Genomic DNA, 16,250 nt, shown 5'->3' with positions numbered 1-16,250 from the left:
AGCTTCAACGTCTCTTGCCAACTTGGAGATTTCCAACCCGTTGGCGAATTTCGGAGGTCTTTGGGGTTTTAGGTGAGCTGGAGATTTTCGGAGCACTTAGCACGCTTTGCAACTTTTCAAAACTTCAGACCTAAGCGCCCTTATTCGCATGCTTTCGCCCCTTCAAACTTCGGAGCTTGAACGTCCTCTGCGAGCTGGAGGGTTCACGATTTTTTTAACCTGCTGAGGCTATGGGGGTTGTGAAGTGTATTTCGTGATTTTTAAACAAACTTCGGAGCCCGAACTCTATGAAAACTTCGGATCCCAAGCGGCATATTGCTGTCCGCACCACCTTCAGACCTCAATGCTATATGCAGCTCTTCGCTCCTTCGAACTTTAGAGCTCAACGCTATACTTGTCATTTATGTTAGATGCTTTCGCTACCCAAAGGAAGGGTTTTGGCAATTTGGAAAAACTTCGGAGGACTCGCAGTGTTTGCCAGTAAAACTTTGGAGTGTTTGAATGAATTCGCAAGCTATGCCAACCTTTTTAACTATGCCGTCCTTCGCGATTTTCGCGACTTCTGGAGTTCAATGCCTCGCTCGGAACTTCGGACCTTGGGGCGTTTTGCGATCTTCAGAGCATCCAAGCATTTTGCAAGCAAAAACTTTGGAGGGTTTGAATGAATTAAACTCTTTCCGCGATTGGGAATACTTCGGAGCATTCACCTTATTTCGCATATAAAACCTTCGGACCTTGGGGTGTTTTCTTTTTGCAAGTTGTAACACTTTCACTTTTTCTAATTTTCGCTCCCAGGTCCGAAAATGAGGACTTCAAGATTTCAGATGATTTTTCGGACCTCAAAGCATCTTTCGCGATTTTTCCATTATCTCACATTTCGGAACTAGGGTCCGAAAATAGGCTCTAAGTGCTTTTCGGACCTTGAGGCCCTTTTGAAACATTTCGCGTTTTCATTTTAATCCCAAGGGTCCGAAAATGTATGTCTAAGGCAGATTTCGGACCTAAAGGGTCCTTTCACAAAATTTAACGCTTTTTACTCTCTCAACTTTTGTCCCTGGGGTCCAAATTTGAGATTGTTTAGTGATTCTCGGAGCTGGGAGCACTTTTGGCAAATTTCGGACCAAGTGCGTCCCTTTTCAAATTTTACACACTCTCCATTTGTCCCCCAGGGTCCGAAAAATGAAGACTAAAGGCAAATTTTGGAGGTGGAAGCACTTTTGTCGAACTTCGCACCTGGACGCTATACTCGCGCGACCTTTTACGTTTCCCATTTTTCAAATTTTGGAGCTAGAGTCCAAAAATAGGGGTTTTAAGGCGTTTTCGGGGCCTGGGGGGCCACTTGGGAATACTTTGCATTTTACACCCTCCAGCCTTCGTCCCAGGGTCCGAATTTGGACATTTTTTAGCGATTTTCAGACTTGGAACCATCTTTTGCAACAAAGGCTTTTTACATTATTTTCGGACCAAATGGGAAGCATCAGACTTTGAAATTTTCGCCCTAGGGTCCGAAATTCGGCCCCCTGGGCGATTTTGGCAAGTTTAACTTAGTGAAATTCTAACCCCTTTGGGCCTCTGGGTCCGAAATTTACCCCTTAGGCAATTTTGAAAACTTGCGCGAAACGTCGGACCTCAGGCTAGCCTTTTGCCAGATTCCACAAATTTGGATTTCGGAGGCTTCAGAATTCTAAGGCATTTTGGCCAGGCAATTCGATCGTTCATCGGCAGGCGAAAATCATCTCTCATTCAAATCTTATAAACATCGCAGCGACAAACCTTACGCAGTCTGCTTCATAGCTCTTTATGCGAAGAAACGGCGACTTTGGTCCTCGTGCGACCTTTAGGCGCACTGCTCTTGCTTGGCAGGCTTCGCCAATTCCTACTACCTTATGCCTACCTAGGGCGATTTTCAAAACTTCGAACAAACTCTTGGTGCTCACGCCTGAGAGCTAGACTAGTCGGGAGGATTCATCGGCTCATTTCCTTGACATCGTCACTTTACGGATCAGTCGCGGGCTCGCTCGAAAAGATGTGAGAAACTTTGCGCGAAACTCAGCAGGGCAAAGACGGAAAGCTCAAAACAGGAAGGGGGACCCTATCGGCGACAGGGAGTGTGTGCAACGCACAACACATCCCAACAAAGACCGACGACGTGACACCAACGGAGGAGTAGGCGAGGGGTTGGTACGAAGATCCCTACGTATTAGAGAACAAAACAAGCGGAGACGTCGGCTGAGGGAGATTGCTGAAGGCTTGGAGATTTCGGAAAGGCATGTTGGTTGAAAATTTTGTACACTTGGGGAAATATACAAAATTGTGGTTTCAACCACAGCACATGAGTAAAAACTCTCCTAATTAAGGGAAGGCTCCCCCTATTTAACAACAACTTTGAAAATAAAATAGGATGGGACAGCAATCTTTCTTCTTCCTTCAAGAAAGACAATATCCTTTTCTCTTCACAGAAAAGGATAGTGATTGGATATAAACAACAGTAACCACTTTCAAATGAAATGAGAGAAAGGAAATGACGTTTCCTGAAAGTGCAAAGACTTCCGTCACTTCCTTCGGGACGGGACGACAATATCAAGCTCAAAGACTTGATTATGTGAAGTCCTATCTACCCTTTTCTACACTAATGCTATAAAGAACGAGTTATGACAGCTCAAAGACTGAAAAACACTATTCTTTTCTACTTTAAATAATGGGAAGTAGTATAAGTGCAAAGACTTACAACTATTTCTCACAGGCTCTATTCCTAAATTCTCTTAAGAACAAGTGAAAGCACAAAGACTTGCAGCTTCTCTCAACAAAATATTTAATTTAATCAATATTAAACTCAACTACTTGCAGCACAAAGACTGCAAATCAGAAGTGATTAAGCTCTTTAGGAACACTTGCAAGAAAGATAATATAGAACATTAACTCAAGAATGTAGCACAAAGACTCAAAGCTTGAGCGATTTCCTTCTATTCCTTTCAATTCTTGAATTTACACATGAAAGCTCAAATACTTCTTTGCTATAAATTTGGCAGAGTTTTTGCTTGCTTTCCAAAAGATAAAGATTACAATAGACCCCTCAAGTATTTATAGAAGAGGAGCCTTGAGAAAAAGGTGGGAGGATCCTAACTAACTTGAGAGATTCTCTCAACCACCAAGACTTATTCAATAACTAACTAAGATTTATTCCAACTACAGTCCTAATTGGACACAACTTTTAGTTGCCTTGCATGTAATTACAAAAGTGCAGGTAATGTGTAACTTGCATTTTACAAAAAATTCTTTTACATGTAACTTGTCAAAACAAAATTACAACTAAAGATTACAAAAGTGGAAAAATACAACTAAGTGTTGAAAAACACTTAAGTTGCATTATGTGAAGACACGAATCCTTTAAACTTCTGGATGCTCATTTATAGTTCCTCGGGATTCAGTTCATGGGTGTTACATGTAACTTGTCAAAACAAAATTACAACTAAAGATTACAAAAGTGGAAAAATACAACTAAGTGTTGAAAAACACTTAAGTTGCATTACGTGAAGACACGAATCCTTTAAACTTTTGGATGCTCATTTGTAGTTCCTCGAGATTCAGTTCATGGGTGTTCTTGGCAACAACCATGGTCTTCACAATAGTGTCATAACACCGGAGGAGCGTGGAGTTATTTTTAATCAGGATAGACTGGATTTCATGCAAAAAGGCTTGATGTTTCATCAATATCTGAATTGAAGCGGCCGAGAATTGTTCGCTCCATTCATTATGAATCCTCATCTATAAATCAGCAATAACTTCTTCTGGAATCAGCTCTCCATCTTAACTTACTATGTTGCAAGAGACCCTTTAACAATGTGAGACAATATCTCGGAAAACTTCACCCCGGAATCTCTTTGCATCATCAATCTCCTCAATGAGGGATTTAAGAACAAGGGCCTTGTTTTCCAGGAGCTCTCCAAATTCTAAGTACATGACCCTGGAAGAGATGATGGCATGCTCCTGTAAAACACTCAGCTGTTGTTGGGGCATGGTACGCCAGATTGTCAAACTTTCTTCAACACTTTCCAGATTTTTTTTGAAAGTATCAGAAGTCTGATCCAGTTTCTCCTTAATGGTCTCTAACTTAGACATCATCTGGAAAATGTCTGTCATTACCCATGCACATAGATCATGAAGCTGATCAACCCAGGAATCCAGTTCTTGTACCTTCTGAGCAGCCCTTTCCACTCCACAAATTGATTCTTGGGAACCAAAAGAACCTATGGAGTTACTCCCTTCAGCAACAGGTTTTGTGATTTTATGAACGACTGTCATAAGTTGTCGGTTTTCATCTTCTAGCTTGTCTTTCTTTGCTAGAAGCTCATCACACCTTTGCACCAGCGAAGCAATAGAAAACTGAGCATCATGTTTAATGACCTCATGCGTCCGTTTACCCAACTCTATCCTTGTAACCTTATAATCGGCAGCTGACATTTCCTCAAGTGGCTTATCTGCAATAGGTTCCACAATTTCAGCTACCTTCATCTTGTTGCTGTCAACAGTTACTCTGGAGATAGTCTTGGCCTTCTTAGCAACTTTGGATTTGGACTGTTTCAGTTGTTGATAATCAAAGGCATCAGGTGAGATTTCTTGCTTCTTCCTTTTTGGAGTAAAAGAACCGAGCCATGGAGGCAAAGTCATCAACTCCCCTTCAGTAGCAGCTGTAGGCAAAGGAGAAGCAGTTTCTGTTTGAATTACCGTGGTCATCCTGGGAGGAATGTCTGTTTGGACAACGACCATGGTTTGCTCAGTTACCAATGGGCGTGAAGATTGCCTCATAAACTCTTCAAAATCAGAAGTGGAAGTATCAATTTCTGATAATTGGATGCAAGTAGGAATATCCTTAGGAATTTCCAACATAGTCTCTTGTTGATGATCAAGAGATGGCTCATATGCTGAAATGGGAATAGCATTATGAGGAGATTCATCCACAAGCAAATCAGGAGGAGAAAGAGGCGTCTCAATGGAAACTGGAGGAATGATCTCATGAGGCGAGTCTGAAACTGGAGAATTAGGAGCATCATCAGATTGCTGCCCTTCTTCTGGATTATCCAGATCGATCACCTGAACATGAAATCGTGATTTTTCCTTCCCACGAACTGTCGTCTCCTCGGGAGGAAGCACTACTGCCCGACTTACTCGCAACTTGATCCTTGTGCCCGAAGATGATGCACCTTCCTTGTTGTCAATCTGAATCTCAGAGTTACGTCCAAGAGGCCTCGTAGAATCATCTTCTTTTCCAACCTTGATTTTTATAAGTCTAACAACATTATTTTTCAACCATGCGTTAGTGTTAGCCAAGATAGGTTGAAATCTCTCAAGGATGGATATGCACTCTTTGTGCGACCATTGGATCAAAGGAAGTGGAGCTTCCTCAACCCTCCGCGAAATGTATTCAGGATCAAGTATGTGCCCATCATCGATCATCCCTTGTGGGATATCCACCAAGTTCAAATCAACAATTTGCTCAATAGTGAGCCTGCAGTAATCCATCTTCAGAACTTCAGCTTCTGTGCGGAGATCTACCCAGATGTCTTCAATGAGATGCACATGCACAAAGGATTTCTTGATCTTCTCCTTCATATCCCTGTAATCAAAATCAGCTTGTAATGTCCCTACTAATTAGAGATCTCAGGCCTGCAAAACAGATTGTTAGAATACAACATATAGATATATATATAAACCATTTTTAATTTGCAATCTATCTTTAACACTTAATTAACATGATCATAATTTTCATCTAATAAAAAGGATACGAATGCCATACGAAAGTATGTCCTTAGGCGGCCGTGAAGCTCGCCTTCTTGGAACCCCTTGGTTCCAAGCCCTTCAGGAAATCGAAGTTGAGTTCGAATCCTGTCTTGGGTGTAACCTCTTACACCCAAGCCCTTCAAGGAAGACCCTTGTCTATTCCTTGCCTTGGGTGATGCCTTCATCATCCAAGTCCTCAGAGGGGACCGGTCAGATCCGTCTCTTCTTGGTTGAGTTTAATCAACCAAGCCCTATATATGCATATCGACTTTCAGTATATACTGCCCTAGGGGTTATCAAAACCCTTCCTTAGACTAAGGGAGTTTCCTCCCTATAGCCTCCCTCATGTGAATACATTTACATTACATTTTGCTTCCTTATTACAATTTCCATATAACCTTATGTACATAGCCCTGAATTCACATGTATTATATACTTATAAAATGTTCATTACCATTACCTATTTGTATTCCTTAACATGCATTTCTACTATCCGGATTTGTATTCACTATTTTGTGTATATTAACATTCCTTAACATTTAAGCACCCTTCCTTACATATGCCTACAATAAGTTCCTATTTAACTCTACTAAATTAATCCTATATTCATCCCTATACATACTACATGTCATTGCCTATTTTAATACAAATATATATATCTGTTTATACATTTAAACCTTATGTATATCTCTGGATATATTTATACCATCCTTGCCTATTTATACTTTTATATTCATTAACATGCATGTGTTGATCTATTCCTATATTCCTTATTTACATGTTAATTATTATTACCTATTTTAACATATACATGCAGACCTCTTACTTGTTTGACCGCAGCATCTCCTCTTTCCTTCACCCCGTATCTACCTCTGCGCTCTCCTCCTTTTCTCCCCTCTGGAAGCCTGCATTTAATGGGTTAAATACCCGTGGAGTAGATGTGTCCTCCACGGGCACCCTCCCATGGGAACGGTGGTTGTTGTCGGGTAATTAAGCAATAAGACATTTAATGTAATTAGAGTTAATGACGGCAGTTGACACCGGGTAACTGACCGGTCACCTTTATATATTAGCGAGTCCTTGGTCATGGGGACAGAGTTAGTATGGTCATTGTTATTGTATTGACATTATTATGAATCAATGAAGATCTGAGTTTCTTTATATTCTGTCATGTCTATTATTTCTGCAATGCATTGAATTACACTTTATTGACAAAACATTTGGCGCCGTTGCCTAGATAGACTCAGGAAAAGGAGCGGATGGCGTACGGACGCGATGGGCCTACCCGCGAGCAAGATTAACCCTGAGGCGGACGACGCACGAACAGAGCTCTATGATGGAGAAGATACTACAACGAGGGAATTTTCAATCCTTCTTTAGGTGGCCATCGAAACTTACGTCCAAAGAGAGGCCACGGAGGCGGAAGTTCGAACAAGTGCCGTGTGGACTGCACTGGAAGTTAGCCCTGCGGTGAATCAGTTGATGAACCACCTCCCTCGATTGCTCGCACAGGCTTCACTCGCACAGCGGGCTCGCCTGGAGGAAATTGCTTGCGAAGAACGACGCCAACAGATCCTCCTACAGTATGAAGAAAACAATCGTCGTTGGGAAGCGCAACAGGATGGCATGTGACGGGACACTTGAACCTTGAGCCGTATGGGGCGGAATAAAGAACACTCATTGTAATAATTATGTCATATTGTTGACATAGACTTGTATCCCACAGGATGAATGAATAAAAGTGTTCTACTTTTTATATGTCGTTGTTATATATAAAGCCGTATGGGAATTAATGCCCAATACATTGAATAAAGACAAAAATAAGCAAGAGTATATAGATGAACGTGCAGTAGCCCGACGTGCCTTGATCCTTGAACAGCAAGCGGAAAGGCGACGAAGGTATAAGCGAAGGAAGGAGGAACGCTCCGAAGGGGACGGTGAGGTCGACGGCCACCCACGGAGTCGGGAGGAGTTACTTGCGGAAACCTGCCACAGGATAGAGTGTACTAAAACTTAGTTGAGGGACTTGAGGGACTCGTCACGCACACCAGAGGCTAGGGAAACTCCACGGAGTGGGGAGGAGGCAAGGGAGGGAGAAGACACTGGGGCTGTGTTGACGTGTATTTTATACACAATCATACACAGAATAAAATACCAATAGGCATCTTATCCTCTCTTGAGAAAATAGTCTCTAACTGCTGAAGATTCGCGTAAAGGATCAGTTAGGTAGACTCCAAGGTTCTTTTAGTCGGGTCTCCATGTGTGGACAAGCTTTTTTAGTAGTATGATGTGATTTGCTGTTTCCTCCAAGGGGTCTTACGCTTTCGAAGCTCGAAGATTTTACTAAACTAAAGGAACTTTCAAAAAAAAAAAAAAAAAGCAAAAGATAGGGTTTAAAGAGGTCTAATCTAGCCTAACCCTATGAATGACTTAGCATGGACGAGATTTGGCAAGACTCAACCAACTTCAATTTTGCCATAAGATAACAACTCAATTGAAATTAGTGCGATCTTCTAAGGTAATATAATGATGTTCAATGCATCAAAGACCAAGGACACTACTACGAAGGTACATATCCAAGACACAATGATAATTGAAGATTAAGGACTCAAAGTGTTCTCCAGTCGACCACGCAAGGCGTTCCTACAATCAGTAAGAAGCTAGTGGTTTGGATTGCGAATCCTACCAAATATCAAATCTCACACTTAGTCTTTCAAATTAACAAACTACCTCGATTGAGCACGATTCAAGTGTATCAAACAACCATGAAGATAACTCAAGAAATTTGCAACAAAACACCATAACTTCAATATTTTATTGATTTCCAAGTCATCATGTACAACAATTGCTTGAATTTCTCTCTTCAAGACTCAATCTTGCTACAAAATAAAATTGCTTCTAGCTTTAATCTCTCTTCTCTATTACATCAACTATTACTATCCTTTTTTTTTTAATGAAATGAAAAATGGGGGTATATATAGCATCCCCAGTTACAATGAAAGGTCCAGATTGAAAGTAAATCAACGGACAAGATCATGACACCTAAACCCTAATTAGGGTTTGTTACAAATGACCTCCTTTTTACTGAATAATATTAAATGCATAGCCAAATATTAAATTCGGCACAAAAACCTAGGAGGTATCAACCAATGAGAAATAAGATGTCATGTCATCTGTAACAACCTTTCATCTAGAATCTTATTCCCTTTCCAATTCTCTTTCTTAGCATATGCAATGAAGTTCGTCACGATTCCTTCGATTTCTGTGATTGGAATCTCGGGAAGATTCTTGATACTCTCTTCTAAGTGGATGACCTGATCGAATGCATCTAGAAGAGCTGCGTCCCAAGTAGATTCAAGTTCCTTCGTTCTATCAATCAGGAGCATGGTGGCATACATCTGATCATACTGCTCATCTGTAATATCTGCGTCCTTGCAAAAGATGATCTTGATTCTATCCTCAAATTCCTGCATATCCACATCTGTCTCGACCTCGATCCTTCTGCCAAGAATGGTACGAAGTACCTCAAATACTCTGTCCTGGATCGGATTGATCACCTCCTCAACTTGACCACATCTAACACTGATGTCCTCGAAGAGAACACTCTTTATATGGAGTAAGGTTGACCACTGGAACAAACTGTGAGAATCACCTTCCAAGATCCTCTCCTGCGCTAAAATTCTTCTGGATGTATGTCTTATTACTTTCAAGACAGGGATGACAACGTCCTTGGTATGGGCAAATGCAGCTACTGTTGCCATCAATCTGTGGATAATCTCAAGAACTTGGATAGCCTGATGAATGATCTTCGTCATCCTTGTAACAAACTCTATGGCCACTGTATGAGATCTATCCATCCAACTACATGTACGCTGGACCAGGTTCCTGAATCTTTCTGCTTCATTGATCGATTGAAGGGGCAATGCCTGCACTGGTGATCTAACTGGATCCTGACGTCCCAAAGGCTCGTTGATGTGACTGAAATATGTCCTCCATGCACCGACCTCTCTCTCAAGCTTTCTATTCTTTTCCACTTCTTCTCTAAGCTTGTCCTTCAATGCCTCAAATGTGTCGGTGGCATCATCTAAAGTCTGCTCTGCTGTGGATGGTCCTAACTCAAAAGTCTGTATATCATAATCCTCTGCTAGGATCTCACCCTCATATTTATCTGCTGCTGGTGTAGCTATCTGCAATTTCCTAGATCCAGTCTCATCTCGAATCATCTTGGACATCTTTGTAGCCTTCTTCTTCTCTGTTATCACATGTGAACGTCCAACAAGGCTCTCTAAATCAATTGCATTGTCCTCGTCCTCAACTACGATCACCCTAGTTAATCTTTCCTTCAACCAATCTGGGATATTCGATCTTGTCTCTTGAACTTGAATTTCTTTATGTACTATTTCTTCTTGTCTGGGAGGAGATGTTATTTCATTATCTTCTTCTAAATCATAGTCTTGGAGAGATCCATCTGATGAAACATGCTGTGCCTGTCCTTCCTCCTGCCTGTCATTCTGTACCATCGACTCCATGGACTCTTCCACTCGAATTGCTCTATCCTCAAGTCTGGAAGAAGTACCTGGTGTTTGATCTTTGTTGGCACCTTGCTTTTTCTTGGAAGGCTCTTTCTTTTCTGATCTTTCCTTTCTCTTCGAACCTCTCGGATGGAGATTGCCCTCACTGGCACATCGAAGGTTACCTTCACCCGAATTCCTAGGATTAGGATTGCCTTCACTCACGCTTGCTCCACCTTCGGCTGGTTTCTCTTCCAAAGTAAAAGACATAGCTATGCCTTGTTCTCTCAACTTCTGATGCTGAACGTCTACCCATCTGCGAGTACAAGACAAGACTGGTGCCATCAAATCATCTAAATCCACGGCCTCAGGCTCATTCCAATCCAACCTTATTGTTTTGATTTCTCTATCATAGGAAGACTGGATGTGCCTGCCATTGTCCTGAGCTTGGTCGGCCACTCTGTAAATCCTGCATTTCCTGATGAAATCCAAAGGCAATCTAGAATGTATCTTTCGTTTCACTTCGAGATCATCTAGGAGGTTCATCATAAAATCTTCAATTTGGTGCTCATGTTTAAATCTTCTACCGACTGTCTCCTCTAAATGTCCATGTGGATCAAAACTATTTCTCCAAGCAAAAGATGAAAAAGAATACAAGGCTAACTCCTTCTCTGCGTCATCCATGGCTAAGACATTAGGACATACCTCAACTGAATTACCCAAAATAATAGGTACCTGAACTCCATTCTGATGTCTGTGTCTGAATGCCTTCACATACGCTGCCAACTGCCTTGTTACCTCAAGTAACACAATTCTGTCTGTCGGATACCTCGGCAACATGTATGGAGGTAAAGGACATCCATGCACTCTAATGTAAGTGAATTTGGGAAACTGAATGAACCAAGCACCGTACGTCTTGATGAATTCCTGGGCATCCTGAGATAACCTGTTGTGAATCCCTCCTTGCAACGTCCTTGTGATGTTCATCGTGAAAGTATCATTAACTAACTTGTAGTTTTTCCCTGGCGGATGATGCAAGTAGGCATAGGAATCACAAGCTCTGACCTCGCCGGGTCCTCTTCCAATCATTCCTCTGTGAGGTAGTCCTGCGTACTCAACACTCCTGATCAAAGCATAGATGACGTATGAACTCATGTGGAAGGACTTAGTAGCCCTGAGTCTCCTCAACTGTACGTCCAAGCAATGGCTAATTATCCTAGCCCAATGTATCGTACCCTTTCCTTGAACAATCACCTGGATGAAGTAAAACATCCACTTCTCAAAATAGAAGGCATGAGGTGCTCCTGTAACTCGGTTGAGCATAGTAATCAAATCTCTGTACTCCTCCTGGAAATCAATCCGGTGCGGTGTGTTCGGTACCTTGCTTAGACGGGGACGACTCTTGAGTAGCCAGTTCTTGTTGATTATGCTTAGGCAAGCATCTGGATCATCATCGTACACTGATCTGGCTCCTTCAATGCTCTTATATATCATGTCCCTGTGCTCTGGAAGATGGAAAGCTTCACTTATAGCTTCCTCTGAAAGGTACGCCAAAGTGTTTCCCTCATTGGACACAATTGTCCTGGACTGTGGATTGTAGTGACGGGCACACTCGATCATCAACTCGTGGCACTGAATAGCTGGAGGAAAACCGGCCGCCTTAATGATGCCACTCTCTATTATTCTCCGGGCAACAGGTGATGGCTTGCCAATGTAGGGGACCTCTCGAAACTTCTTCGTGCTAAAGTTCCCCAAGTTTGTATCTCCAATGTTGCTCCACTTCGACACGATCTTGGTCTCCACCTCTTCGGTCTTCTGATCTTCTTTCATGAGAGCTGAGCGACTGGTGGATGCTCCCGCCTTTGGGGTCGCCATACCTACACAACATTTCACTATGAGGACTAGATTTTGCAACGAATAACGTTGATTAGAGATAAAGTTTTTAGGAAACCTCATGATAAGTCTCTAGAGTTATCATTTCCTAAAAACGAAAGATTGAGCAATGAAATTCAAAATTCAAAATTTCAAAATTTAAAATATGACGAAGAATAAATAAAGCAATAAAATCAAATCGCCATACCTCAATAGAGAGCTAACTCTAGAATGCAAAAAGGAAAAGATCGCCTAGGCAAAATTGAGGTATAAATAGTCTTCAATGTTATCTCGTCAAGAAAATCCACTTCGCCACCTTGGTCTTCCACGTGATCTTCAATTGCACCTCTGACAATTCGCTCAAATGGACCTTCAAGTTCGCCCAAACAAATCTTCCAAGTCTCGCCCCTTTGACGTGGTCTTCGATCCTTGGCAAATTCGCTCCAATGAAGTCTTCAAATATCGCACCACCCTTTGATAGACTAGCGCCACCTTTGGTTTGAATTCGCACCACACATGAAATACTTCGCACTATCTTCGCTTCTCCTTAATTCGCATGAAGGATAAAAATGATTATGTGAAAATGATAGTTTTCACCCTCTATATATAGCGCTTGTATTGCATTCATCCCTTAGGCCGACTTGAGGATATAAAACAATTTTTTAAATGATTTTAAATAAAATAACAAGGCCGACTTCCAGTTATAGCGCTTGCAATCGATTTTTATTAATTAATTAATTAATTATTAAATGCCTTATGTTTTTTAATTTGCAAATTTCGATTTTTATAAAGGCAAAATAATTAATAAATGTTCAACGCCGTATTAAATGCCAAATTAAATAGGATTTTCAATTTTTTATCGATTTTAGCATTTAAGGAAATTCAAATTATCTATTTGGCGCCAAAATTATGAAAATGAAAGGGACGTACCTCATCGCCCTGGTCCCTTGGAGAGGGACAGGAGCGATCCATGATTTGGTCATGATTTTTGCATTTTTTACGTTCAACTCCTTCATCTCCACGTTCAATATCGATCATTTTAATGGGTCCTCCGAATTAGATCATCTTGCATGCGTTCATGGGTGCCTTTTGGATGTTTATCGCCCTGGTCCCCTGGAGAGGGACAGGAGCGATCTCCATGTTTCCACGTTCAATATGCATCTTCGACCTTTGATCTTTCATTGTAGAGTGAATAACATCCTTGCTTGTTTCTTCTACGCTTGTTCCATTTATTTTCATGACGTGTTTGGACGTTTAAAGGGATCATCGCCCTTGTCCCTTGGAGAGGGACAGGAGCGATCCATGTTTTCTCCTTGACCTTGGCAACTTCTAACTTCGATCTTCGTTGTGATGTCTTCCAAACGCCGTCCTTTGCCTTGCTTATCCTCGCCTTGCCTCGTTTTGAAGGAACATGAGTGCCTTTGATGAGATCGCCTTGGTCCTTGTCCAAAGGACAGGAGCGATGTGAGCCTTTTAGCATGTTTGACAATGTTTGGACGTTCAAAACACTTGTATGTGATCTTCAAACGATGCCTTGGACCTTGTATAACCTTGTGAAGTCTTAACTTAGTTTGAACTTGAAGCAAAATAAAGAGTCCAAAGCAAATCGCCCTGGTCCCTTGGAGAGGGACAGGAGCGATATGGTCTCCATGTTCAAAATGATGATCATTTTACGTTCAAAATCTCTATATACCATCTTCAAAAGGCACCATGGACCTTCTAAGACCCTGCAAAATCTTGTCCTTACGTAAAACTTGCATGAAGTGGCCAATATATCCAACATCGCCCTGGTCCCTTCCTGAGGGACAGGAGCGATCTAGGTCTTAGGGTGCAAATCTCTTCATTATAACGACCTTTGAGTGCTTGTGCTTGATGAAGACGCCATGAAATGTCCTTTGCCACCTTGTCTTGACTTGGATCGGCTTCAAACTTGAGTAAAAGGCAATATAACCATTGTATCGCCCTGGTCCCTTGGAGAGGGACAGGAGCGATCCTCCTTTTGTGGCTCTTATTTCACTTTGTCAGGTTCTAAATTTATATTCAACGGACTCGTCATACTCCACTCCATTCGTCCATGCCTTAACATTGCTTGTAACTTAGCCAGAAAATCATTTATACCAAAAATCGCTCTGGTCCCTTCCTGAGGGACAGGAGCGAACTAGGCCTTTTGGGACCCCTGTGGACGTTTTAAAATCTTCAATTTGTATTCAATGAGTTCATCTCATGCTTTCTCTTGCTTTTGAACGTAAACTTGCCTTGGTTTTTGCCTGGATTTTGCCTAATGAAGGACATCGCTCTGGTCCCTGGGAGAGGGACGGGAGCTATAAGGTATTTCGTCCTGGTCCCTTGGAGAGGGACAGGAGCGAACTTTGCATTCTGGACCATTCTCCTTTGTGTTAGCACTTCAAATTATATTCATTTGGTAAAGTATCTTCCTTTGGACCTCTTCAAATCATCAAGTCAACGAAATCTCGCAAGGACAAGGCAAAATTTGATTTGTAGCTCCAGTCCTTCACTGAGGGACAGGAGCGATTTTCCTCCTGGAGGCATTTCTGTGCTCATGAAAATCTTCAATTTATATTCAATGGAAAGATCTCGTTGTTCTCCATCACTTCCAACTCGAAACTTGTCTGGACCCTGCAGGAATAATGAGATATTTGAAAATGAGCTCCCGTCCTTCACTGAGGGACAGGAGCGATTTTGTTCCTACAGGCCAAAATAACATGATTTTTTCACATTTTAACACTTCACAAGGCAAAAACAAATCATTTCCAATGCCCAGGATCAAAAATCAAAAAGGTCAAAATTTGGTCAAAATATTCAATCGGACAAAAATTCACATTTCATCCTCAACACTTAGACAAATTTAAGCTCTGCATCAACATTCCAATTGAAAATTAGACCACTGTGGCGAATTCATTGCATTCAAAATTTGCATCCTAGAAAAGGAAGCTCAAAAAGCTCAAAAACGACTAGATTTTGGCCTGAAAAGACAAAAATAAAAACCCTAAGGCTTGACCCTAAATCCAGACAACTGACAGACTAACAAAATCCTAAAAACGAAGGCGAAAAACGAGGGAAAAACGAGCAAAAAGAGGGGGTCCCCATTTGCGATGGGGCGATGTGTGAAATGATCACAACAGGCTGCCAGGAGTGTTGGAGGGACACCGGGACACGACGGTCAAGCACCTCTTACAGGATCTAACCCATCCGGAGTAGGACAACAACCACCAGTAGTAAAAAGACAAGGCATGGCGCAAAAACAAAAACTTCCAAAGTTCCATGGGGACAGGAAAGAAGACCCTGTCCGCCACTGTCGCACTTGTGAAACAATTTGGGGAGCGAATGGTGTTACCGATCAGGATGAGTGGGTAACACAGTTTCCCGCAACCCTAAGGGGCGTGGCCATCGACTGGTTCTCCGATACGGAGAAGGCTAAAATTAGCACATGGCCTGACTTGAAGAAGGAATTTCAAGCGGAGTTTTGTCTCCTAAAAGACGATAATGACATCGTAGCCGAAATTTACGGCACGAAATAGAGGAAGAATGAGACGGTTCGAACCTACAGCCGGCGGCTCAAAGAGCTGCTAGGAAAAATGGAGAACCAGCCCGTAGACGGACTGAAAAAACGGTGGTTCGTGGAAGGTCTGAAGATGTCTCTTAGACGGAAAATGAAGATTGTACCTCCCTCTTCATATATCGATGCCTATAATAGGGCAATGGATTTAGAAAGCGAGCAAAAGATGTCCAAGAAAAAGAAAAAGAAATCCTCGTCAGATGACGATTCCTCTTCTGACAAAAGCAGTATCAGTGATGACGAGTCTAATCGGAAGGTACGGGCTCTCCAGAAAGATATGGAGCGAATGATGAGAGAGATGAAGGCGACCAAAGGAAGCACAAGCAAAGCCGACGAAGGGGATTTATGGTGCACGGACTGCTGCAGCGACGGACACACCAAGGGGTCTTGTTCAAAGAAAGCATTTTGTGATATTTGTCAGATTGCTGGACACCTTACCAAGGAGTGTCCGTACAATATGAGGACCCGAAACCAACAGGTTCTCTTTACGGAACCGTCTGCGCCAGCCGGCA

At 42.0% G+C, this 16,250-nt stretch overlaps 1 protein-coding gene across 1 annotated transcript in view; it reads right to left on the bottom strand.

The window, feature by feature from the left end:
* LOC131070205 (protein DETOXIFICATION 19-like) overlaps positions 1–7,459 on the bottom strand; it is a 37,878-nt gene extending 30,419 nt beyond the window's left edge. The window contains exon 1 of the mRNA XM_059221882.1: positions 7,270–7,459. Within this exon, the coding sequence (XP_059077865.1) occupies positions 7,270–7,459 (190 nt within the window). The remainder of the gene's footprint in view (positions 1–7,269) is intronic.
* Positions 7,460–16,250: the final 8,791 nt, after the last annotated feature.

This window comes from Cryptomeria japonica, chromosome 6, assembly GCF_030272615.1.
Source record: "Cryptomeria japonica chromosome 6, Sugi_1.0, whole genome shotgun sequence".
Classification (NCBI taxonomy): Eukaryota; Viridiplantae; Streptophyta; class Pinopsida; order Cupressales; family Cupressaceae; genus Cryptomeria; species Cryptomeria japonica.
Note: the sequence above shows the minus strand (reverse complement) of the source record. Positions and strands in the feature narration are given on the sequence as shown.